The following is a 27,492-nucleotide window of genomic DNA, read 5'->3' on the forward strand; positions in this document are numbered from 1 at the left end:
CTAAGAGACGTCCCTGTGCCACTGCATTGAAGGTGCTGTGTGACGCAATGTAAAGATGATGCCTACGGAGTTGTTCAGACTCTAAAGTCAAAAGAAACACTGCGAATAAATCACATTAAAATTACATGAGAGATAAAAAGTCCAGCAAAAGAGCTGGGGGTCTCTAAGGTAGAAAGGAATTAGCACATTTCTGAGAAGTCTTCCTAACATCAACCCAATGCTTATCCCACTTTCCCCAGACCAGAAAATTGTACTCCTTCTGTTGGAAGACCTTTGCATCTGGTAACCGTACCCCTATGAGGTTTTCATCACTTGTATTGCTTGTTCTCTATGTCCACACTCAGTGAGATGGCATGAACTAAGCTTTAGCCCCCATGCTCAAAGATATCCATGGAATGTTCCTGCAAACATTCCATGGATATCTTTGAGCATGGGGGCTAAAGCTTAGTTTATGCCATTACTAATTGCATGATTGCTGATGTCATGGATGTCGTAAAACAAATATTGGACATTTCAAAAAATGTAGCAGGCACTCCTCTCCAGAAAGAACATGGCATGATAACCTGTTCTGAGATGAGTTTGCAGCACACGCTTTTTGCTCACTGTACCTTTCTCAGAACAGGTTATCATGCCATGTTCTTTCTGGAGAGGAGCACCTGCTACCTTTTTTTAAATATTTGAAAGGAACTTGGGGTTGGTCACCCTAAGTTATCTGGGGGCAACCAGACGTGGTCTCCCTGCTCACTGTACTCAGAGAGGCACAGCTTCACCTCACTGCTGAGGCCCAACAAGGCTGAAACACGCGTATGGGGTTGCTGTTGGTACTCTTGTTCAGAGAGGAATTGCCATAGCATTTCGGTACTGGACTGCCCATGTGGGCGGGACAAAGACTGATATGCAAATGGTTATTTCCCATCTGTGAAAGGTACAGAGTTGATAGACTCAACTAGGACTGTTTTATTTATTTAATGGTCGAAACTACTCCCATGCTAGCTATAGGGTAAAGTAGGAGTTTCTCTAACCCCATTGAAACTTTAATAAAGGTTTTCGGATTGTACCTTTTGTGTAAGTGTTTTGATACCATGCCTCCCTTACACAAGCTTTGCCAATGCTTGTTTTATTGATTGTCTGGGCTACAACAAGTTAAGGTAGGCATCTGTTGATTTTAATTATTGCGTTTAGTGTCCACAGTCCTCGAAGGCTACAAGGCCAGAATCGAGGCAAAGAAATCATTTCTTCGGGTGCACTATATTGAATATAGACCCTTTGACTTACACCTATAAGGATTCTATCTATGATTATCACTTTTACATGTTTCTCCTTTGTCTGATGTACATAGTGTTCGTTTGTTGTTTTTGATATGTTTGGTGTAGCCTGTTGACACGAAACACTATGGAGCTTAAAAGCGTGAATAAATGCATCTAAATTAATTATGAATATTTAAATTCTGAATGGAGGGGAAGAAAGGAATGAAAACAAATAGAAAATGGCAACAAAGGATAGCAGGCAGTAAATACGTTCAGAAATACAGTGCTGAGCCTTAATGGCCCCAGTTGCAGAAGTGGATACTGTCATTCCTATAGCACAGAGTTAGCTGTAATGATTTCAATCTATAATAAATCACGGAGGCATATTCTAAGATGACTCTCTTCTCTAAATATTCCAAGGCCCTGAACGGTGTGGGGTGGGACGGAAAAAAGGTCTTCGTTCAGGTAAGTACCGTAGGAGTTTAAAGAGTTTGTAAAGGTTCTCCCATAACAAACAACAGAGCCAAATCCCATAGATGAGCGTCAGTTTCAGGTAAAATGTGGTCACGTTCTCCTTTTACCCAACAGGTGCAGCAGAAGAGCTCCAGCCTAGGGCTCGCGACCAGCATGCCAGTGAGGAGGGAGCACAAAGCCTACTCCAGATAATTGAAGTCATCGATATAAGGGGGACCTCAAAACCCACTACTCCAGACCCCATTGGTCTCCTGATGAAGCCAAGAAGAGCTCCGGACCCGGGGACAAGCACTATAGGCCCATGACCTGTGGTGGGGGGACAGTGGGGGCTTGAAGGAGGACAGGCGAGCTTAGGTGCCAAGTCGAGGGGAATCTAATCCACACTCATCAAGGGTCTAAACCAAGGAAAACACCAACATATGGGGTCTCTGAAGAGACCACCCAGGGGCTTGGGGAATTCAGCAGCGAGGAGGATGAGAACAGGTGCAGTGAAATAAAACCAAAGGTTCCCGGGTCAGCTCAAGGGAGCCGGAAGAGGTAAACGGCCAGTAAGGACTTTTCCCATGACTAGAGCAACAGGAGATGGGGACACACACTGCCTCGAAATGGAGTCGAGACCAAGCAGTTGAAACCCACTTCATTTCCAGCTCAGAAAGACTCCCCATCCTAAGGCACGTGGGTCCGATGGATTTACCAGTGAGGCAGCTCTGCAGACCACGAAAGAACAGTGGCCAATCCATCTTGGAAGATGTCCTGAAGCTGAGGAAGAGCCCAGGGAGGCATTTCACCAGCAAGGAATGGTCCAGGCGGAAGGGCACTCCTATGGGAGTTGTAGAATCCATTCTGGCGCATGTAGGCGTATGGGTCTTCTCTCTTGAGTGAGTCACAGTGCGTTATAAAACTTGTAGTGCTTTGGGGAGCTGGACCGAATTATGCAGAATGCACAGTGGACATGTATTTCAATGAGGGACATCCGAGTATGCCAGAGTGCATTTTGGGAAATGCAAGCCTGTGGTCATCTTAAGTGAGTGACTGAGCATGAGTTATAAACAGTGGATGTGACATTCTTTGTTATTTGAGACCCCTCCTTCATTCAAGCTTGGTTCCAGGATACCAGCCCTCATGAACTCTGCATTAATCCACATTCGTGCTTTTAGCCGCACCGGGTTTCAAAAACAGCAGTCCTGTAAGCGATATTCAATCAACACTACAGCTAAGTCAATGCCTAGCCTGGGATGCTGAGGAAAACCCTTATTGATGTATTTTTATATCCACTTCAGTACTCTGGATGACAACCCTTGTATAACACCCCCCTCTTAGAATCCCCCTGACCCCACTGAGCCAAGAAGTAGGTTTGTTTTGCAAATTAAAAGGTTTATTTGAAAATGTAAACAATATATATATATATATATATATATCACACTTCTATAAATAATTTGATAATGGATATTACACTTGTGAATATGAGCAGTAGTCAGCAAGAGTTAACTTATGAATAGGAACAGAAGAATAAGGTGGAAAAGAATGCTTTATATGGTTCCAGGAAACGCAAGGTGGAATAAAATGCAGTACAGAAATAACTTGTTATGATTTTAGCAAAAGGTAATATGATCAGTTTTTCTTTTGACAATTCACTCCCCCCCTATGCAATACAAGAAATGGAAGGAGAGCACACAGTCTTCAAGAATCCCAACAAATCACACTTTATAATGCAATACACAGTTCCAGTTCTCCCAGCAAGCTTAGGGAAAACAGGGATGAGTTTTAAACACAATCGAATTACTTTAATGTGGTTTGCAAGGAAGTGAAAAGGTGCTAAAATTGCTTTTAATTCCCTCTAGAGGTTCAGGGTAGGTGATGGCTACTTTATATTAGTTCAGGCTCACTTTAACAATACTCTATGAATGATTAGCAGATTGCAAACAAATTTTAGCAAAGAGAAGCAAAAAGCTGCTGATTTCTACAGATGAAGAAATTGTGCCAAATCGCGGTAAATTTCGCGAGTGCGTGTCTCGCGATTACGGAAAAAGTATAAGGAAGTCTAGGTTCGTTGGAAAGCCTAGATTGTAAGCTTTCAGATGAAAGTTAACCCACGTTCCTAGCCCAAACGGTTCCAGAGATACGGACGATTTAATAAAGGTAGATTTTCGGATTTAAAGTAAAACTCAAAATGACAGGTGACAGCTTGCAGCTGCAGAATTGACAGGTGACAGTTGTGCAGCTTTAAAAATGACAGATGGCACGATTTCTAGGAAGCTGTTCTACTTAGGTTAAGATAGTTTGGATTAGATTATTTTAACTAAGAGATTGGTTCTGCACAGTTCTGCAAGGTACTCACAATATAAATTTCAGCTAGGCTTCGTCACGGATCTGGTCAACACGTCCGGCTGCTGTTCTGTCTGCTCGGCGGGTCAATCAGGCACCGGTTCTGCTCACAGCGATCCGGATCTCTGGTTCTGCTCACAGCGGTCTGGGTCAGCTCTGCTCTGCTGGTCTAGCCTGTATGGATTCTGGATGTAACACTGCTTTCTGGGTCCTCGCAAAAGTTCTTGGCACAGAATTTAGACAGCTCGCCCGACTGTGGAATAGTTTGCAAATGATTTTAAGGCTGCTGAGGCCTGCTGAAGAGAGTTCTCAGTTTGTGGGTTTAGGCCCTTGCTTTAAGTTCTGAAGTAAAGTTCTGGTCTTTGGAGATTGATGGATGTGAAGTCTGGAGACTCCCGGCAGAGCGTCCCGCAGAAAATGGAATTGACCTCTACCTGGGTTTCAGTGGCCCTTTTTATGTGTTTTGAAAATGGGTGTGTGCCTGGGCCTAGCTAAGCCTGCCCCTCTCACTTATCATTGGCCAAGCTTTCCTCTCTCCCTTGATTGGGGGGAAGAAATGGAGTGTCAGAGTGATGCTGTAGGTTTTATGGTCAGAGGAACCTCCCCTTGTCAAATTGTACACAAATCTATTTCTGATCCAAATACATATTTATCTATGTACCATTTCTCTCATATTATAGGTCCAGTTAACATATTTTCTGTAGCACCAAACCATCCGATCCCTGTCTTTGTACGATGTCGTGTCCACTGATGACAGAATTCTCCCCTTTTCATCCAGATAACGACCTCTAAACCTTTCCAGATTTTACACAAATGTGCACCAGGGATATGGGTTTCAGATGATAAAGTGTCAGATTTTTAACATGCATACATTTGGAGTGAGACCCTATTTTCCGCTAGCAACCCCCCAGAATACACCACAGGGTCCTAACGCCTCTTAAAATGTGCACAGAAAAATCACAAGAACAATGATATTAATTATATAATTTTGACCAGTCTGCACTAGGCGTTATCTATCTTTTTAAAATTATGCTCTGGTCAAAAAGGGGTGTGGCTTCCCACATCACAGGGTGGAATAACTGGTTTATCCACTTCCCCCAAGCTCAGCTGCTAGCAGAGGCACTGCCCCTCCCAGTTTCCCCCAAGAGGAAGCCACTTTACGGCCCCCCCCAATATAACATTTGCCTGAGTCCATTGTTCAGTTTCCTGCAGTTGCCCCTCCCCTAATCTAATCAGAGAGGTGTCAACTCCTTTTGGTGGGGAAAAGGGATGCAGGTTGACCTGGGAAGAGTGGCTGAGCAGGTTTCTCCTGTCGGGGTAGTTGTCAGGCAGAATTCAGCTAAATGTCACTTTAGTTCCCAGTTTAAATCAAACTTACACTTTTTACATATACATTAAATAATTACTTCCTTCAAGTCATTTCAGAATATAGTTTTACATTGTATCCACCTCTTAGCAAGTCTTTCCTTGGCCTGGTTTCAGTTCATTTGTTCAGTTTTACACAAAAGTCTGGTGGTTTTAAAACGCCGGCTTTCTGATAGTTGTGCGTACCGGTATTGCAACCATTTTTGGGATTAAGAAAATGAATTCCGCACAGTTCTGAGTTGCTTTTTGGCAATCAGCATTGCCATTCCCAATGGTTTCAGGCTACTGTGTGTGTAGCCCAATGGTGGTTTTAGGCAGTGCCCTCCTGTGCTCACAACATAGCCAAAATGGGTGGCAGCCTATTCTTCATGTTTTCCCTGTGCACTCTCTGGGGAGTTCTGGCCATCATGATGTTTTCAATGCCAGTACTGCACAGTTTTATGGTAGGGCTTGGATGCATGGGTAAAAACATCCCACAGTCCAAGGTCAGGAGCGACGTAATGGAAGAATGCACCTGTCCTGATACAATTGTCTGTCCCAGTGATAAACAATCTGTGGCCTCCTCGTGCACCCTTCCCCTCTAGTCTCACCCCACCCACTGCCCCAGTCTCAATGTAATGCATCCTTTACGCTCATTCTGCTTCTTGTCACTATGTCCAACACAGCTACACATTGTTCTACAGCCCCTTTGTACAAATGTGCAAAAGCAAGGTTGCAGTAAGGAAATGGGCATCGTATGACTGACTATCCCTGTGCATTTGAGACTAGACCTGGCTCGGCTCCTGTATTTAAATGTTTAAGTCCCAAGTGTGCAGAGGTATTTTTTTTGTATCACTGTAAACATGTAACCCTGTGTTGTCGGGTCCTGTTACTATTTGGCAAAAAAACGTGTAGAATCAACACGCAGCAAGAAATTTGTCTGAAGTTAGTCCCAGAACAGGGCGCATGCTGGCTATCGATCGAACATGTGGGCTTTCTTGGCAGATGCCGGCAGTATATGGGCATGTGAGGCTCCTCCTGGCCTATGCTGCCCATCTCTAAATGTGCAAGACTGTCACTGGCCAGATGATGGATGAGCTGTGTGTAAGAGGATGCACGTGGCACTTAATGAAGGGATATGTATTGGCTTTATTAGCGATTGGTGAAGTGCAGTGTGCTCACCAGCTGAGTTAGTCGGGTTATTCTTGAGGATGTCGAAGCATTCCTAAGTGGGAAAGACTGTGGCAATGAGTTCATTGGATGAAACCACAAGCTCTGTACTGTAGTAAAAGGGGAACCCGCAAGCTTGGTGTTAATTTTGCATGGGAAGTGCAGATGACTTGTTTGTCACCAGAGCCTCCTAAAGCAAATGGTAAATATAGTGTCATATTGCTATGATATATTATTGATCTCATCTCGACCACTTGACCTACCAGTTTCTAGTGAAACCTGCACTTTGTAGAGTTCCACACCTTCTTTCAGCCCCCTTTCTTCTAGACATGAACTCGTGCCTGGGATCGGGGGCCCTTTCCCACTGCACGAAAAGAGCCACTTCAGCCATATGGAAATATCGATCCGCATCGGCCAACGCCTTTTAAAGCATTGCCTTTTCTGGTGCAGGGCACCCAGGCATTGTCCTAGTTATTCCTTGTGCGGCGCTTTGTGGGCTAAATTTCTTGCAGTAAATAAGTGGCGTTTCATACCAGCGAGTGGCACTTGTTTCTGTCTGGCAATATGCTTTGGCACCCATTAGAGTTAAACCAAGTGATTACAGCTCAGTCCTGCCTTCTCTTCTTTCTGCATCGATGGCAACACCATCCTGGTCTCCGCCCATGCCAAAACACTAATGGATTATTTGTGCCAAAAAAAATGGGATTTGTGCGCCATTCTGCCCGCAAATCCCCATTTGTTAAACAGGGATTTGCAGGCAGAATGGCACACAAATCCCGTTTTTTTGGTGCAAATAATCCATGAATTCCCCCCACAGCATCTATCTGGACGCTGAACTCAACATGCAAATATATGTCACAGCTATCGCCTCCTCAGCAGCCTATTCCACCAAACTTATAAACCTCTCCAGAAGAGTCCTCACCCCCAACAACTGCCTCACCCTAGCTCGAGCCATTATTGGTAGCAAACTGGACTATTGCAGTGCCATTTTAGCAGGGAGCTCAACCAAAAACATCACAAAACTACAACTGCTTCAAAATAACGCTCTTATAGCTGTTTGGGCTTGAAGCGCTCCGATCACATCTCACACATCAGATGTGAGGCTCATTGGCTCTCCATCAAAGCTTGTATCGACTTCAAACTCCTCACTATCGCTTACCGCTGCTTACACAACACTGCCCCCCTTACCTCATGAACCGTATCACCAAGAAACACAACACACGCCATCTCCGCTCTTCCACCACATCTGCCCTGCACATACCTAGATTCTCCAGAAAGCGAGCTGGGGCTCCTGCTTCACCGCCATCGCTCCTACACTTTGGAATACGCTTCCCTCAGCATATCCAAAACGAACCATCCTACACACTCTCGCAAGCAAGTAAAAACCTTACTTTTTAACAAATATGTGTAACCCCTTAGCCTGTCCAATGCATGATTACCACTGCCTCCGAAGAATGTAACCCTACTGTAACCGTTTTGAAACTTATTATGTAATGGCTTCTTAGTGCCATGATACCTCCGGTTCTGGGCGCTATCAACAAATACAATGAATAAAATAAATAAATACATTCTGAGGGATAGTTGGTCATTTGGCCTGTTCAGCACTTGGCTTTTTGATGTTGATGTGGTGCTGCACAGTTATATGCCAGGCTCTATGCTACCTGGTTCAGTAACAAAGAAAATACATTTGAGATGTGTGTGATCACATTCAACAAGATTTATACCAAATAGAAATGCTGCTGTTTGTGGAGCAAGTTCAAGAGCATCGCTTCTGGAGGGAAGTTGACACATATTCCTTCTGCCAGACTGAGTCTGTATTTGTGTGCATCGGCACTGCTTGCAGCGAGTTTCAGATTGCAAGAAGAGGAGGACAAGCGGTTCTAGAATGCAATGGACAGTCCAAAACATGCATTACATTGCAGGTAGTCCTCATTCTATGCTTCTTGGCTCCCTAGCCCCGATTTGAAAGGAGCTACAGTAACACATTTAGTGTTTCATGGTGTACCCGATTAGGTCTCACAGATGCCAAACTCTGGGGCTGATTCGCTAAAATGTATTACTGACTACCTGGAGAGGGTTATTGGGTTCCGGAAAAAGGTTACTGCAAGGAACTGACATTCCTGATTTGCTGGGAACAAGTCTGTTACTCATATTAGCACATGCAGATCGTTATTGACCTCCTCTTAGCCAATCAGAATGTTTAGATTGCAGTCAAAACTACTGGTATTGACTGCACTCTGAACATTCTGTCCTCAAAAGCAGACAGCGAAACAACAATGTAATTTCCCCTGAGAAATTACACTTACTCTCTGAGAGAACTTTTTATTTTTGCTGCGACATCCAGTGCAACAAACGGAAGAGAAAGCTAAAGGATAGAAAAACGTTCTTCTAGAGAAACCGGTTACTTTGACATGACACCAAATGCATGTTCATGTTAAACCCGGTTCAGTTCGGCCAAGTTTGCAAATAAAATGCCTACTTTATGAGAACTTTGTTATTTTTTAATATCACTAAATTAAACCACATTTAATTTGCTAACTCAGTTGCCTATTTACTTTGTGCGGTATTAACATAAAAATGGTTACTTCCACACCACAACTCAAAAACATATATTTCTACTACCACTATTTGCTAATAGTCTTGGAGCCATAACTTGGAGGTGGGTCATTAACGACCGATAATGACTCCTCCCTCAGTCTATAACTTCTTTTGTGAATCAAATTCCCTCACAGGAAGTAAGTCGAGAGTTATGCCTGATCACTTCTTTGTGAATCTGCCAATACGCCTCAGGTTTTCCAAACATTGTAAAGCTTGCATTTTGTACTGCAAAGAAATACATTTTCCCCATGCCCCGAGGCAACAGACGTCTACTAACTGCTGACGTCTGGATCATCTCCTCTTCAGAAAAGCATGGAAAATCTGACTGCTTTTTCCTGAGCACATAATCTTCTCTGATCTGTTTTTTTCCCCTTTGTTATTAACCTAGCGCCAAGAGACCCTCTGGTTATGTGTAGTCTAGAAATCCCTAAGCATGGTGGCAATTTGGGTGTTTGTGTCACTATTAGCACAATTGTATTTCTGTGAATGAAACCTTGAGTCCTTTAAACTTCTTGCTTTTAAATACCAATTCAGAGCTCAATCACCCTTCTTGCATCTTGGGTCCTGTAGAGTCTGCAATCATTGATTATCAAGCGCAGCTTCTTCCTTCGGTTTCATGTTGGTAAGATTCCTTATCAAGCCGCCAGTTTCCATTGGTACAGCAGCATATGGAGACACCAGAGTATCATCGTCTACCATAATTATACTTTATATGCCAGCTCAGTGATCTTCTTAGCAATCCAGCGAACTTTCCTTTAGGCCCCATGAGCTTTCCAAGCGCTCAGCAGGTTTACTTTCTGTTTTCTACCATCAGCAATTAATGAGGACTGCCTGGTAATTAAGTACATTTTCCCAGCCTAAAACAATGTTTGTCCTGTTGGGTGAATTGCATTGGGCTGCAGGATTTGGCTTAAAATGTTGCAGTTCTTTATTGTAAACCATTATGAGTGCCATCTATTGATAAAATGCTAGGTTCTAGCTTAGGGAGCTTTCAATAGAAATTGGAATCCATTTTCCTATTTGAGCAGTGGTCATGGATTACTGTCTTCACCCTGTTCAAATGAAAACACGTCTTCGAATACGAAGCAGCAGATAATGTACATTTATGGATCTCCTATTGCTTCTGCTTCAAGCAACTGCGGACTAGTGGAACCGGGAAGAGCAGCATCTTTGGGGTTGAACACTCTTCATTCTGGCTCCCCACATCTGTGATCACAGCACCTTCCACAACACATGGGAGTGCCCTACTAACCTTTTTTTTTCCCATCATGTTTATGATGGGGCCTGGAGGATTGCTCCACAACACATGGGAGTGCCCTACTAACCTTTTTTTTTCCCCATCATGTTTATGATGGGGCCTGGAGGATTGCTCAGGGGTAACGAGGTTTTCTTGGAAGCAAGACAATGCATAGAAACATGGGTTCAAATCCGTGTCCCGCGCTTAGAGACTGGTCTCCAGTAATAAGCGTGTTATGAAAGATTAATTATATGTATCTGTAAACAACCATATTGAAATGTTGCTCTGAGTCCCGTTGTGTAAAACTCTTCAGCAGTGTTGCTTACTCCCTCCCCGTAGGCCCTAGACTAGATGACAATCCTGGATGTCCATGAAAAAAACAGAGGGGAAAAAACAAATGAAGAAGTGTCCATATTTTTGGCGAAAAACAAAAATTACTTTTTACACTTTTTTTGTTAATAATGCGGGGGGAGAGACACCGCTCTCCTGCCTTAACTAATACCCTTCCCCACACCTATATAATGATTAAAAAGTACAATAATTTAAAACTAAATCTGTCAAACAAAATCGGTCATTTCTTCCTCGTTTTTTTGTATTAGGTTAGTTCTATAGATACCGGCAATTCCACCAACCTGTGCATTGTTTCAGATGACGACAGATCACCACCCACCTGCACATACATATTGTAAAATACCCACCAAGTTGAAAGTGTTCATTTAGTCTGGAGATCGGATGGAGGTTGCTGTGGTAAAACACAGCCTGCTGCCTGCTCCAAAGGCATTGCATACTCTCTATCTGTGCCAAAGAAACGGCTAACCTTAAGGCACGAGTATCTGGCGCGTCCAACAACACGGCTGAACTCTTCAAAATCTGTAGGGAACTTGATAACCCATCCACAGTATCCTCTGCCCCTATTCCTTCCCAGGCCCTTTGCAATGCACTGGCCGCTCACTTCACCACCAAAACCAAGGACATACTGAACAGCCTTGTCCTGCACTCTTCCAACCCTTCCCTCCAACCCTTCCCTCCTACAAAACCATTATATTAAAAAAAGACAGTCACAAGGGGGCACAGATGGGGTGGTGTTCAAACAGTTAGGATGCATGCTGAGCAGTCGAAAAGCAGAGCTTCAGGGTATATGGGTATGGTCCCCTAACCTCTCACCCTGCTGCTTCCGCCTTTTCCTCCTTTGCTTCTGTCTCTACGGAAGAAGTAACAAGAAGGTCTCTCACAAACAAGTTGCCCCTTGCTCATGCAGAACCATCGCGCCCCTGCTCTTGCTGATCTTTGTAACCACTCCTTTGCTATTGATTCTTTTCCATCCTCCCTCAAGCAATCCCTTGTGCACCCCCTCCTAAAAAACATCGGCGGCCATGTGCGGCCCAGCCAACTATCGCCCCATCTCCATCAAACCGTTCCTGGGGAAACTGCTTGAGAAGCTGGCCCTGGCCCAACTTAACTCCCACACTGAACTTGTTGGCAACCTCCACGACCATCAATCCGGATTCCGAGCTTCCAGAGGCACGGAATCTGCTCTTCTGAACACCGTGAAGAACTGCTTGCATCCCTTGATTCCAACTCCCCTTCTGTCCTCATCCTCCTTGATCTCTCTTCTGCATTTGACAGTCAACCACTCCATCCTCATAAAAAGGCTCCATGACACATTTGTTTTCTCCGAGCGGGAACTGAATTGGCTCACCACTTTCCTAACTGACCGCTCTTCCAAAGTCATACTGGGCACCTTCTCCTCCCCTACTTCTCCACCAGTGTCGTCTCCAGGGCTCCATTCTTTCACCTTGGCTCTTTAATATCTGCCTTACTCTGCTGGCATGCCTCATTTCATCCTTCTCCCCCAACTTCCAGTGCTATGCTGACAGCACACAACTCTTCACACTTCCTACAGACGCCCTTGCACCCTCGATCATCCCGTACTGCCTCTCAGCCATCCAGGCCTGGTGTACTTCTAATGATATCGGCCTCAATGACAGCAAAACGGAGATCCTCCCTATTGGGACCCCGACACCCGACTTCTTCCCTTCACTCTGGCCTTCTATCATGGGCTCTCCCTCTGTTCCCTCTTCGGAAGCCAGAAACCTTGGAGTCATCTTTGACTCGTCTCTCTCCTTCCTCCCTCACACTCAGGACATTGCCAAGAAGTCCCACTTTCAGCTTTTCCTTCTTAAAGGAATTCTACCTTTCCTCACCTTCCCCCAGAAACTCAATGTTACCCAAGCTCTGGTTATGTCTAGGCTTGACTATTGCAATAGCCTCCTCATTAATCTACTTTTCTCCACTCTGCTACCCCTCTAGCTAATCCAGAATAGGGCAGCAAGACTTATCCTTTGCCTCAACCCTAGGGACCGCATCTCTCCTGCCCTACAAAGTCTTCACTGGCTCTCGATCAATGCACGGATCAAATTCAAAACTCTGCATCATCCACAAGGCTGTCTGCGGCCGGGGACCACTCTGTGTGCAACTCTTTCTGACTAAATATTCACCCTATAGACACCTATGTTCCTTTGGCACCTACTCCTTGCGTGTAAAGCGGTTTGCTAAACAGAGACCAGGTGGTTGATCGCTTTCCTCAGCGGACTCCCTTCTTTGCAACAACCTCCCCCCGTCTTGAGCAGGATATCCTTAGGTTCCTGGAAAAGCCTCAAGACCTTCCTCTTTACCTCTTCCTTCCCCCCCTCTGTCCCCTGCTCATCGCACAGTAGCCTGACTGGTGTGCATGGCCCTTATACATCCCGGGGCCCTGACCTCCCACATCCCTGCTGCTGTCTATCCTCTGCACTTGCCTCGGCCCACCCTCCACTACCAGAGGTTGCACTTACCTTTCTTCATAGCACTTCACCTGCTGCTCTCTTTGAACACCACAGCACCTATCCCATACCCCTGTTCCCTCTGTACTTGCACGTTCTGAACACTCACAAGGCATAGTAGGTTTGTCTTCCCCCTCCCCATTGTCTCTTCTTATATTGTTGTATTTAATTATTTATCAATGTTGTAATTACATTTTCTATCAACCCCTTTCCCCTCCCTGTTGCCCTGTGGGCACTTTGAAACAGTATTTGCTTTGTGTTTAAGCGCCTTACAAGTGAACAATAAAACAATAAAAATGGCGCTGTCCGAAAATCCTTACGTTTATACTTAACTTTGAAAACCTTTTCATTCCTTTTTGCGTTCGGTATTGGCTCTACAAGGCTTAGTAATGACATGTTTCATTGAAATAAATCATGTTAATTCTGTATTTTTTTTAAATGATGACTTATATGTTTTTTTTTCAGCTTGCACGTTTATCCTCCAAAAGTATTTTATCCAACCTGTTTGTTTTTAATATCTGATTACGGCAAGTATGATATGATAATGATATATTTTATTTATATCACGCTCGTACAAAAGTGTTTCAGAGCGCAACAAGGGAGAACAAAACAACGATCTTACTAGGCCCAGTGATATTGAGAACTTGCAAGTGCATGGGAAAGGCGAAAAGTGCATGGAAGGGGGGAGAAGTGGAAGGTGCAGAGCAGAGGAGAAAACGGATAAACAATAATAAATAAATTAAATACTAAAGGCAATAAACGGTGGTAGTGCAGCCAGCAAGTGGCAAGTGCTATGTTTAAGGCACCAGACGGGGTATGTCTGAGAAGTGCAGAAAGAAAAAAAAGGGGGGTTGGGGACTGTATGGGTACAAATACAGACCCCAGTGCAAGGGATGGCCCAGAGGCAGTGCAGGAGGGTGGTAGGGTGAGCAGGTACCTGGGCCCGGAGGACATTGGGTGGCCAGGTGCATGGTGCTGAGGGAGAAACAGATCAGCAGGTGAGGAGGGGGTGAAGACACAAGCAAAGAGGAGGGTCTTGAGGTGCTTCCGAACCAGAGATGGTTCTCCTCATGGCACTGTAAATATTGGCAAACCGATATTCAAGAACCAAAATGTGCTCTCCTCAAACCGTTCCCACTAAAATGGAGCCCTGTCATCAACTGAAGCAACTATTGCCTTGTGCAGAAGTCCCGTATTACGTGCGTTGTTTGGATTCATGGCATCCTGGTATCTCAGACTCCATGCTTATTTTGTATTTATTGTATTTATTGTGAGTTATTTTTTTACAGTAAAATCGTACAATTTGTTGTTCATGTTTACGTACAAGTTTATGTGCAAACTAACAATACACATATTTACATTATAATAACATAAAAATATTAAAAAGTTCAAAAATTCTTTTTCGAAATAATCATTGGTACCATAAGCGTTCTACAAATAGATTTACAGTAATTCCTGAAGTTAAAGTAGAAACCTATAAAGTGCTAATATCATTGACATTTTCTGTCCTTCCATGTGTCTGGACCACCGCCTTTCTCCTGCGTATTCATTTTGAGTGGTAAATACATCTCTCAAAACACTGTTGCCTAATATTTCCAGATTTTGGTCAATAGATGACTAGGTGTGTAATAGATTTGAAGGCGTCTTCGACTCTGCACAACCTGCCAGTTTTAGCCTTCTTATTTAATCTGCAGCGTAGACCCAAGATATTCCAAGGACCATCTTCCTTAGAATGTCTTCACTTCTTGCACGAGGGTACCTGGAACATGGGTGCCATTGCAAAGGCACTACTCATAATGGATATTTCCAGGCAGTGAGATGGACTACTGCTCATGCCTTTTTATGCATTCCTGTATCCCTCACCCTGGCAAAACACTTCTTTAATCTAGGATACATACTTAGCAACTGTTCGACCTATGTCGTTTACAATATTTGTTGCCTTTTACTTGAAACTGTTTTCAGACTGTTTACTCGGTACATATGGTTGTATCTCTCATTCCATCACACCAGTCACCCTCTCCAACATATGAAGGGTTGCACCTGTGGTTGACTAGAAAAAGCATGTTGAGGACGTGGTATATACAGTTTTATTAAAATTCTATATTAGTTTCATCCATGTCAAAGTGGCTGGGCATCCTTTCCTTTTTTCATTTTTAAAGCTTTTGGGGTCAATGTAATGCTCTACCTAATACATTCTGATTACCCATCAAGTGTGAAGGGGCACCTGAATCCCCATCATCTGATTACCCATCAAGGGTGAAGGGGCACCTGAATCCCCATCATCTGATTACCCATCAAGTGTGAAGGGGCACCCGAATCCCCATCATCTGATTACGAACCAAGTGTGAAGGGGCACCCGAATCCCTGTGATCTGATTACCAATCAAGTACGAAGGGGCACCCGAATCCCCATCATCTGATTACCAACCAAGTGTGAAGGGGCACCCGAATCCCTGTGATCTGATTACCAATCAACTGTGAAGCGGTACCCGAATCCCCATGATCTGATTACCAGCCAAGTGCAAAGGGGCACCCGAATCCCCGTGATCTGATTACCAGCCAAGTGCAAAGGGCACCCGTATCCCCGTGATCTGATTACCAACCAAGTGTGAAGGGGCACCTGAATCCCCATGATCTGATTACCAATCCAGTGTGAAGGGGCACCCGAATACCAGTGATCTGATTTACCAGCCACGTGTGAAGGGGCACCAGAATCCCCATGATCTGATTACCAATCAAGTGTGAAGGGGCACCCCAATCCCCATAATCTGATTACCAACCAAGTGTGAAGCGGTACCCGAATCCATATGATCGGATTACCAATCAAGTGTGAAGGGGCACCCGAATCTCTGTGATCTCCGTGATCTCCGTGACCAACCAAGTTTGAAGACGCACCAGAATCCCTGTGATCTGATTACCAACCAAGTGTGAAGGGGTATCAGAATCTCAATAAATATTGTTTTTGTGCGTTCCGACAGCCTGTACAGAGTGGCAGCTTTCTTAAATCATCTTCGTTTTGATTTACACTCCTTTCGTAAGATCCTTTAATGTAATGTTTCATGGTCATACCCTGAGAATCCTCCTATCCTATGGTTACAAATTATACTACAATTTTATTTTGATGGGATGTGGTGGAGAATTTATTTTGCTCTGTTCATAGCAGATGTGCTTTGTTTAGTGAATAGTTTTAATGTTCAAGAAAATGCCATAATGCTTTTTTTACTCTAGAAGAATGGGTGGTACTCCTTTTAAACATGGAGGCACATGTAGAAGGAATGGGGACTGGGACCCTCTCAAATCCCACACCCTTCCTCTGAGGCAGGTCTGACTCTGGGGTAAGCTCTGGTAGGCCTCCCACCCTAGACTGAGAGGGGTCCCCATCACCTCTTGACTGTGCCAGGTCCCTGGCCCAGTCACACTCTTCTTTTAACCTTATGTATCAGAAACTGATATCTAAGAGCTGGGGTTGTCCTTGTTTACTTACAGCTATTAAGGTCAGTAGAAATATCCCAGAATGCACCTTTTGGTATATCCATTCTCTTGAAAGCAGCGACTGTCTTTGCATCTACCTTTTTTGGCGAGAAACAATGAGGGGAGGCTCCAAATGCTCATTTGATCACGGGTTGTTAAAGGGCTATCCTTTCAACCAGGTGCGAGTTATTCGATCTGACCTTCTGCCGCTAAACTCTACGCTGATTTGTACTGACATACGGTGATCGTGATACCTTTGTTGAGGTGACTTTTGTCATCCTTCTGGCCATTCCCACTATATTCTTCTCCAAATCCCAATAGAGAGAATGTGAAGAAATGGTTCCTCATGCTTCTTGCCAGACGGGCTTTCATGCTCTATCTTGACCAGAACCAAGGGTTGAAGCTCCGACGACTCATTGGTGCTTGAACACTTTCCAGAGTGTGTCCCAGTAAGAGATTTGTATGCAAGATCTTTATGCTCCATGTGCTTTCTGCAGGCAAAGCTCTTATAGTTTGGCAGCCTGTTCTCTAAAAGCCTGCCTTTAGCCACTGCTGTCTGTATTTCGTAACGGTACGTGGTCTTCAGTGCGTACTGTCAAACGGAGAACAGTGTGACTGAATAAGAAGCAATGAATGGAGAACAGTGTGACTGAATAAGAAGCAATGAATGGGGAACAGTGTGACTGAATAAGAAGCAATGCATGGAGAACAGTGTGACTGAATAAGAAGCAATGAATGGAGAACAGAGAACAGTGTGACTGAATAAGAAGCAATGAATGGAGAACAGTGTGACTGAATAAGAAGCAATGAATGGAGAACAGTGTGACCGAATAAGAAGCAATGAATGGAGAACAGTGTGACTGAATAAGAAGCAATGCATGGAGAACAGTGTGACTGAATAAGAAGCAATGAATGGAGAACAGAGCACAGTGTGACTGAATAAGAAGCAATGCATGGAGAACAGTGTGACTGAATAAGAAGCAATGCATGGAGAACAGAGAACAGTGTGACTGAATAAGAAGCAATGAATGGAGAACAGTGTGACTGAATAAGAAGCAATGAATGGAGAACAGTGTGACTGAATAAGAATCAATGAATGGAGAACAGTGTGACTGAATAAGAAGCAATGAATGGAGAACAGTGTGACTGAATAAGAAGCAACGAATGGAGAACAGTGTGACTGAATAAGAAGCAACGAATGGAGAACAGTGTGACTGAATAAGAAGCAATGAATGGAGAATAGTGTGACTGAATAAGAAGCAATGAATGGAGAACAGTGTGACTGAATAAGAAGCAATGAATGGAGAACAGTGTGACTGAATAAGAAGCAATGAATGGAGAACAGAGAACAGTGTGACTGAATAATAAGCAATGAATGGAGAACAGTGTGACTGAATAAGAAGCAATGAATGGAGAACAGTGTGACTGTATAAGAAGCAATGAATGGAGAACAGAGAACAGTGCGACTGAATAAGAAGCAATGAATGGAGACCAGTGTGACTGAATAAGAAGCAATGAATGGAGAACAGTGAATGGAGAACAGTGTGACTGAATAAGAAGCAATGAATGGAGAACAGTGTGACCGAATAAGAAGCAATGAATGGAGAACAGTGTGACTGAATAAGAAGCAATGAATGGAGAACAGTGTGACTGAATAAGAAGCAATGCATGGAGACCAGTGTGACTGAATAAGAAGCAATGAATGGAGAACAGTGTGACTGAATAAGAAGCAATGAATGGAGAATAGTGTGACTGAATAAGAATCAATGAATGGAGAACAGTGTGACTGAATAAGAAGCAATGAATGGAGAACAGTGTGACTGAATAAGAAGCAATGAATGGAGAACAGTGTGACTGAATAAGAAGCAATGAATGGAGAACAGTGTGACTGAATAAGAAGCAATGAATGAAGAACAGTGTGTGTGACTGAATAAGAAGCAATGAATGGAGAACAGTGTGACTCAATAAGAAGCAATGAATGGAGAACAGTGTGACTGAATAAGAAGCAATGAATGGAGAACAGCGTGACTGAATAAGAAGCAATGAATGGAGAACAGAGAACAGTGTGACTGAATAAGAAGCAATGAATGGAGAACAGTGTGACTGAATAAGAAGCAATGAATGGAGAACAGTGTGACTGAATAAGAAGCAATGAATGGAGAACAGTGTGACCGAATAAGAAGCAATGAATGGAGAACAGTGTGACCGAATAAGAAGCAATGAATGGAGAACAGTGTGACTGAATAAGAAGCAATGAATGGAGAACAGTGTGACCGAATAAGAAGCAATGAATGGAGAACAGTGTGACCGAATAAGAAGCAATGAATGGAGAACAGTGTGACCGAATAAGAAGCAATGAATGGAGAACAGTGTGACCGAATAAGAAGCAATGAATGGAGAACAGTGTGACCGAATAAGAAGCAATGAATGGAGAACAGTGTGACTGAATAAGAAGCAATGAATGGAGAACAGTGTGACTGAATAAGAAGCAATGAATGGAGAACAGTGTGACTGAATAAGAAGCAATGAATGGAGAACAGAGAACAGTGTGACTGAATAAGAAGCAATGAATGGAGAACAGTGTGACTGAATAAGAAGCAATGAATGGAGAACAGTGTGACTGAATAAGAAGCAATGAATGGAGAACAGTGTGACCGAATAAGAAGTAATGAAAGGAGAACAGTGTGACTGAATAAGAAGCAATGAATGGAGAACAGTGTGACCGAATAAGAAGCAATGAATGGAGAACAGTGTGACTGAATAAGAAGCAATGAATGGAGAACAGTGTGACCGAATAAGAAGCAATGAATGGAGAACAGTGTGACTGAATAAGAAGCAATGAATGGAGAACAGTGTGACTCAATAAGAAGCAATGAATGGAGAACAGTGTGACCGAATAAGAAGCAATGAATGGAGAACAGAGAACAGTGTGACTGAATAAGAAGCAATGAATGGAGAACAGTGTGACTGAATAAGAAGCAATGAATGGAGAACAGAGAACAGTGTGACTGAATAAGAAGCAATGAATGGAGAACAGTGTGACTGAATAAGAAGCAATGAATGGAGAACAGAGAACAGTGTGACTGAATAAGAAGCAATGAATGGAGAACAGTGTGACTGAATAAGAAGCAATGAATGGAGAACAGTGTGACTGAATAAGAAGCAATGAATGGAGAACAGTGTGACTGAATAAGAAGCAATGAATGGAGAACAGAACAGTGTGACTGAATAAGAAGCAATGAATGGAGAACAGTGTGACTGAATAAGAAGCAATGAATGGAGAACAGTGTGACTGAATAAGAAGCAATGAATGGAGAACAGTGTGACTGAATAAGAAGCAATGAATGGAGAACAGTGTGACTGAATAAGAAGCAATGAATGGAGAACAGTGTGACTGAATAAGAAGCAATGAATGGAGAACAGTGTGACTGAATAAGAAGCAATGCATGGAGAACAGTGTCACTGAATAAGAAGCAATGACTTTGCCAAGAGACACTTTCACATTGCACAACCTCCATCTCCGCTTCAACTGAAGGCCTGTTGATTAACCAATGCAAATGCCTGTGCAAGTAAATATACATTACACAGTGGGGGTAGTGAGGTGCATGGAAGGGAGATGGATGCACAGTACCTTGGAATCAGGTTTCCATTGCAGCTCTCAATAGAAAGTGGCAGTATTTCTATTTTGTTTCAACTTGACAAAAAAATTGAGATTGTAATGTTTTAGTTTGAGATTCATGTTTCTGCTGTTTAATTCTTTGCATTTTTGTTCTTTTGTGTTTTCTTTTAGGAATGGAATCTAATTTTATGTGTATGTGATTTATACTGACGATTGTATTGCTTTTTAAGGTTTTATTTTCCTTTTTTTGTGAAAAGTCAAAGATTGACTAACCCCAATAATAATAAAAAAATAAATTTTTTAATTAAATGAGTAAAACACTTTTTCTTTTCTTTTTTTTCCCTTCTTTCTAGCACACATGTTTCTAGGCATACCACTGCCAGACAGCGAAACGTGGAAACAAATAGACCGTGGGCCAGATCCCAAAGCCACACCGCGGAACGCAAGCTTACGCCAATGGTCAAAGACTGGCTTTACCAGACGTGACACTGTGAAGGCCTTTCTGCTAGAGCAGGGACTTCTTGGAGCAATCTTCCAACCCCAATTCAGACTTTACTGCACTAACTTGAAATGCTTGAGCCGTGGCTCAGACCGGCCGTGCCTTCCGACAAGCTTGTCTTCCTTTCTGCATCTTCGTGAGGTTTCCACAAGGGCTTGGGATGAAAAGGTCAATGTTGATGTGTCATGCAAGCAAGAAAGAAATCGCAGTGCTTCTGGTTTACCGAACGATTCTACTATGCACAACGCTTCGGATCACCTCACACACGTGAACTCTGAAGGAAAGACTACAATGGTGGATGTGGGTGACAAACCTATTTCTATACGAACAGCTGTTGCAACGGCCATTGTCCTTTTGGGACCAAAGGCTTTTGCATTGGTGCAACATAACCAACTAAAGAAAGGTGACGTGCTATCCGTTGCACAAGTGGCGGGCATACAAGGGGCAAAACGTACCAGCCAGCTTATCCCACTGTGCCACAATATCCCTCTGGATAAGGTGAATGTCTCTCTGGAGCTCGATGCCAGCCGGTACGCAGTGGTGATTGAGGCCCTTTGCCGCTCTGAGGGTAAGACCGGTGTCGAGATGGAGGCTCTGGTGGCTGCCAGTGTAACCGCTCTGACTGTATACGACATGTGTAAAGCAGTGACACACGACATAGTTATCCAAGAGGTGAAACTAGTTAGCAAGACCGGAGGGCAGAGAGGGGACTTCCACCGTGCCTAAAATAAGCAGAACATCCCAGTGCACGGTGCAGCTTTCGCGGGACCCTGCAGTGCAAAAGCGCAATATGACCACAGCAGCATGGATAATCAATTTCCTTCCTCAAAGCTTTCACCCTCTTTACAAATGAAGTCACTGTCACTTTTATTGCGTGTGTTCAATGTTGTGTCCACATAAACAATTTTCCTTGCATAGATTTCTATTTAGCTCTAAAGCAAATGGGACCTCAAGCGGGACCATGCTAAAAAAAATCCCATGTGTGTCTGTTTTCCTACCACACACACCATCCCATGCATGTCCAATTGTGTGGCAGTCTTTGAATGCGTTGTTCTTTGTTTTGTGTCTTGCTAGCACCTGACCTATTTAAATAGCACACACTACAAGCTAAATCATTTGCAAACTTTTGCCAATTTAGAACTTGTGTAAAAACAAGACAATCCTTGAATACAGTAATTGCGAGCCTATCTGTGCTTATCCCGATTTCAACATCTTTCGGCCTCCTGTCATCAATCATTGAGGTATAGGTAGGCAGCTGTCAAAAGGCGTCTTCTCCTCTCCAAGATGTCGCCTGCAAGGATACAGGCGTACAATAAGTGACCCCTTCAGCTGCCCTACGTAACGTTAAGGTGGTCCCTGAAATAAACTAACATGAGCCATGGCGCAGGGAATTGGCTGCAGCCTCATGTTTTAAATCTGCAATGTAATCATTGGTGTGCTGAACATTCATACTGTAAATGAAGGTAATGTGAACGGATATGGAGCCACAAATCACCGCAGTTTTAGCTGGGAACACCTCCTTTCTGCATGGGTAATAGAACATGCGAGGACGCAGATACGGAAATGCACGTGTAGTTATGAGTTCCACTGCACTGAGGCCAGCCCAGTTCATGTAATCCTTGGCAGTCGAGGCTTCTCTGAGCAAGTGTTCCAGTTGGTTGTTTCTAATGGCCTATCGCCTGCTTTTACAGTTATGGTAGTTATCGTTGAAATTGGTACATATTGGGGCGGATTCATGGAATATTTGCCCGGTTCAAAGTGACTTTCCACTGCTAAAAAGTGACTTTGCACTGCCGACACAAACCCTGATTCATGGAACTGTGCAAAGTGTATGTTAGCAGTGCAAGGTCAGTGCAGTCATTTTTGCAGTACAAAATCAACTGTGCAGTGACTTTGCACTGTAAAAATACACTTTGCACAGTTCCATGAATCAGGTTTTGTGTCGACAGCGCAAAGTCACTTTTCAGCAGTGCAATTCCACTTTGAACTGTGCAAAACATTCCATGTTTTTATTTGTTTGTGCTGCACAGCTCTACTCTGCAAACAATATGTCAATGTGCCAGGTGCTGCTTTCTAATCACGGACTGGATTATCCATAAAACAGTCACATGGGCCCAGCTTATGCCAAGCACAGGGGGATGAGAACAGTCACATTGGCCCAGCTTATGCCAAGCACAGGGGGATGGAGAACAGTCACATGGTCCCAGTTTATGCCAAGCACAGGGGGATGGAGAACAGTCACATGGACACAGCACAGGGGGGTGGGGAACAGTCACATGGGCCCAGCTTATGCCAAGCACAGGGGGGTGGAGAACAGTCACATGGGCCCAGCACAGTGGGGTGGAGAACAGTCACATGGGCCCAGCATATGCCAAGCACAGTGGGATGTAGAAAGGAAAAGGTTGTCTATCCTAATTTGAAAATGGGGCATATAAAAATATACTTTCTTGAGCGCGTGTGAAATATTAACATTATGTATGTGATTTTAACTGAGAGCAGTCACACTGCCACTGCTCCTTTTTCTACTGAGATTACCACTGCCTATTTATTTTGAAAATATTAAGTGACAAATGGTTTCTGACCTGGAACAAGCGTTGAATGGGTAAATGTATCTATAGTGGGGAATAATTAATAGATGCAATAGTTAATGCCTGCTCTTTTCCTATAACACCAGTGGGTACAGTAGCCATAGCTGAAGAATTAAAAAGTAAGCATGGCTGCTAGTAGCCAAAAATGATCTTGCTCTCACCAAGTAAAGGTCAAGTAGAGGTTTAATTCTCTGAAGCAGGAGTGGGCAACAGACCACATGCTGTATTTAAAAAGTATCTGTTTACCAAACCACGTAATTACCCCGGTCGTGGCGTACATGTCCCGGGCTAGGCAGCTTTGCTGCCTAGGAGGTGGATAGCCACAGGCCTGTGGCACTGCAAACGTTTGCAGCTGCATGCATGTGGTAAAGGGCCACCATTCCTAAAGTTGATGGTGAATACAGACCTGTACTTTCTGTACTTTCTCTTAAGCATTGAAAACTATCTCACACTGTGCTCCTCCCAGCCTGCAGTGAAGGGTAGACTGTGCTCAAATATAAATTGTGTTGACCTCTGCATTAGTCGGTGTCAATCTCATGCCTAATACCTCTTTCCCTTCAGGTCTGTGTCACAAAAATTTAAACTTGTGTGGTCTTACCACTTTTCTAGAGTAAGTGACTCCAGCCTCTCGATCCGGTTATCTGAGAGTTCCATAATCAGTTTTAATGCTAGAGTGTGCCATAACACATAGAAGGTTGAGGTCTTTGTTGAAGGCTGCCAGCTGGTACTTCTGGCTAGCTTCTGTCTGCAGCTGTGGCTGATGACCTGGGATTGACCATTCTTGGCGGTAGTGGACGTTTTCTGAATCCCCTCAGTTCGAAATGGCACCTAGATATATATAGTGCTGTCTCCCTTCTCCCGACTTCAAGTGGCCAGCCCTGGACTGTTTCTGCCTCTTTGTGCTGAACTGTACCCTGGGACTACTCTGCCTCTGTTCTCATCCCAATGTAAATACATTGTCTATTTGGTCTTAAGTTGCAGCACAAGAATCTTTTTCAGAAATTAATCTGTGCCTATTTAATATGAATTTAAATGAATCATTTAGTGACATTTGGCAGTCTAGGACACACCGAGTTGCTAATGATAGAATTACCCACAGAAAGATGAAAATATTATGTAAAAAATGTGTCTTTTCTATTCTTGCCAGGTTCGGAGCATTGCTCATGGCATTCCTAAATAGTGGTTTAAGTCTTTATTTTTGTGTTGGTGCCGTCCTTGACTATGCCTAAAGTCATTTATATAGTCTTATGAGAATTAAATGGCTGCATGAACTTGTGGGCAGTCGGGCGCGTTCCTTGAAACTGTCAGCAAGAGCCTGACCGTTCCCACACAGGAGCACTTACGATGCCCACAGCAAGCAGGCAAGTATAGAGTTACTGAATGACAGTGTGCCCGATGTTTCTACTTTCTTAAATAATCACTATAAACATGTACGCACTCTCACACATATGATACTGTCTATATTTCATGCAGCTGGGTCTTAAGCCACGATTGATTAAATGTGCCAGTAGAGCAAACTATAGTTACCATACTCTCAATATAAAAAGAGATGGATTGGGGAAACAATCGTTTGGCTAGTGCCCACACAGACTTCTGAAAAAGCCAACTGCAGGGTTTAGTTTTATCCCACTCACTGGAACACACTCAATTGGTCTCAGAAAATGGAGAGTAAGTTGACCCTTTAGGGGACTCACAAACCTATAGGTTAAACACAGCTGTCTTTTGCATTAAATGTCAAAATCCAACGTTTGCATTGTCTTGGCACTAATTTTAGAATGTGTAGCTTGTTACAGCATGCACATGTAAAATGCAAAGCTAATTTAGAATTGAGTTCATGATTGCAAAGTAGATGCAATATCCTCCGGTGCCTTGTATACATTTCTTTTGCACTACTGAATTCCATCTTAACTCCTCCAGTTCTATTTTTGAGCTATTGGCTTTGAAAATCATTTTCAGAGTTGTTCTGTTTCCTTTGACCATCCGGCCTAGCTAACAGCATGATGTGACGTCAAACCTTGTTACTTTTTTTTTTTTTTAACTTTTGTTTATTCAGCTTGGTACAACAGGCACAGGCAAGTTACAGTAAAGCATGTAAAATCAACAGAAATGCAAAGGGGATCGTGTTCATCACAGATCAATATGGTACAATTGAAGAAATCACATAAGGCAATACAGGGAACAACGTACACCCATGGGGGGGCACATGCGAGGACAGAACAAAGACAGTTGGGAGAGAATCAAGAGTCATCTGGAGCTGAGGCAAGAGAAGGGTCCGGGGATGCAGGGTCAGAGTCGGTGACGGTGGAGGACATGTATGAGCTGAATTTTTGCCATATATTGCTAGGTCTGGAGTGGGCGGACTGTTGCATCGTCCAGGACTCCTCGGTGTCAGAGGCCCACGTGGCTGCCCTGAGCCACTGTGCGTGAGTAGGGGCGTTCGGCCGAAGCCAGCAGAGTAGGATTGTACGCACAGCTAGTAGCATACAGAGGCTATCCAGTTTCCTGGAATCACGGTGAAGTTCAGGGAAATCATGAAATAGACACTGCATTGGGGATGGGGAGATGGGGCACTCGAGAATAGATGAGATAGTGGAGCATACTGAGGTCCAAAATTGGGTGAATCGGGGGCAAGACCAGATCATGTGTATATACCCCGCTTCTTCACCGCCACATCTAGGGCACCTAGGGGAGGAGTCACTTGACATACGGTGTAACCTAGCCGGGGTATAATGATATCTGTGGAGCACCTTAAATTGAATTAATTTGAATCGGGAGTTAAGGGAGATCAACTGGGTGCGTGCAAACATATGGGTCCACAGCTCGTCAGATATTTCGGAGCCGAGATCTGACTCCTAGGCGTGCCTCGGTTTGGAGAATGCGGGGGGTGATCTGGTTTGAAGCAGGGTGTATAGCCTGGAGGTTTTTCCCCTCATAGGAGAAGGCGAGGATAGTTCGGTAATTGCAGGTTCATCTGGTGGCAGTGCCGGAAAACTTATGTATTTGCGCTTGAGTACCCCCCGGAGAGATGAGTATTGGAGCCAAACGGAGGGTCTCCGCCTAAGGGAGGCCGGGAGGTCGGGCCATTCTATAAAGTTTCCCTGTTTGAATATGTCGCGTAGTAGTTCGTATCCCGCCTCAGCCCATGTGCGGACCACCGAGGGAGGGACATGTGGGACTTCCGGGAGGAAGTTCCAAATCGGAAAGTTGCCGTGAAAGGGATGAATGGTACCCAGTATTTGCCAAGATTTATGTAAGTCTAGGGATGTGCAAGCCGTAGGATCCAGCGAGTCTGACACCACCGGCATGGGCGTGACCACTAGATATCGGATATCACGGTCACTGACTGATAACCTTTCCAATCTGACGTGGGGGGGGGGGATCCGATACATTGAACCAGTGTGCAGTGTGTTGGAGTTGTGCCGCCAGCCAATAATTAAGGAAGTCCGGAGCTCCAAATCCTCCAGCCTCCATGGGGGTGGCAAGGGTCTTGAGCTTTAGACGGACCGCACCTGAGTGCCACAGGAAGGAGTTCAGGATACGTGTCAATGATTGAAAGAATTCGGTTCCCGGCCATAGCGGGACATTCGCAAATCTATACAGGAGTTGGGGAAGTACCACCATCTTCAGTACCCCTATCCTGCCCGCCAGCGAAATCGGCAACTTGTCCCAGCCCTGTAGTTTTGTGATGAGGTTTGTAAGGTATGTCTGATAATTCTCCTCGCGGACCCGTTCGGTGTGACGAGCCACCACTATACCTAAGTAAGTAATTTTAAATTGGGCCCAAGCGAACCCCATGGTATCAGGGGGGGAAGTGTGCTGGGAGTAAGCGGGAAGAGGGTTAATTAGAGCAGTTTACCGTGAGACCGGAGAAGTGCCCGAAGAAGTATTGGGGCCAGGTTGGTCTCGGGGGAACGGATGAAAAGAAGAGCATCATCAGCGTACAGGGAAACTATGTCCGAGATACCGGAAGTACGTAGACCCCTATGCGCATGGTTTTGACGAAGCATGTCCGCAAATGGCTCCATTGCTACAGCAAATATTAAGGGAGAGAAGGGGCATCCCTGTCTAGTGCCCCTGGCTATATGGAAAAGAGGGGAGC

The 27,492-nt window shown here is 44.1% G+C and overlaps 1 protein-coding gene across 2 annotated transcripts in view; it reads left to right on the top strand.

The window, feature by feature from the left end:
• Positions 1-22,196, top strand: part of MOCS1 (molybdenum cofactor synthesis 1) — a 497,242-nt gene extending 475,046 nt beyond the window's left edge. Inside the window, exon 11 of one of the 2 annotated variants that reach the window (XM_069608747.1) lies at positions 20,660-22,196. Coding sequence is in view for 1 of the 2 variants with exons in the window: in XM_069608746.1 (XP_069464847.1) it covers positions 20,660-21,531 (872 nt within the window). In the remaining variant the exon portion in view is untranslated. The remainder of the gene's footprint in view (positions 1-20,659) is intronic. The other variant, XM_069608746.1, reaches the window with a different exon arrangement.
• The last annotated feature ends 5,296 nt before the right edge of the window (positions 22,197-27,492 follow it).

The sequence above is a fragment of the Ambystoma mexicanum genome, chromosome 4q (genome assembly GCF_040938575.1).
Source record: "Ambystoma mexicanum isolate Mex_15411 chromosome 4q, UKY_AmexF1_1, whole genome shotgun sequence".
Classification (NCBI taxonomy): domain Eukaryota; kingdom Metazoa; phylum Chordata; class Amphibia; order Caudata; family Ambystomatidae; genus Ambystoma; species Ambystoma mexicanum.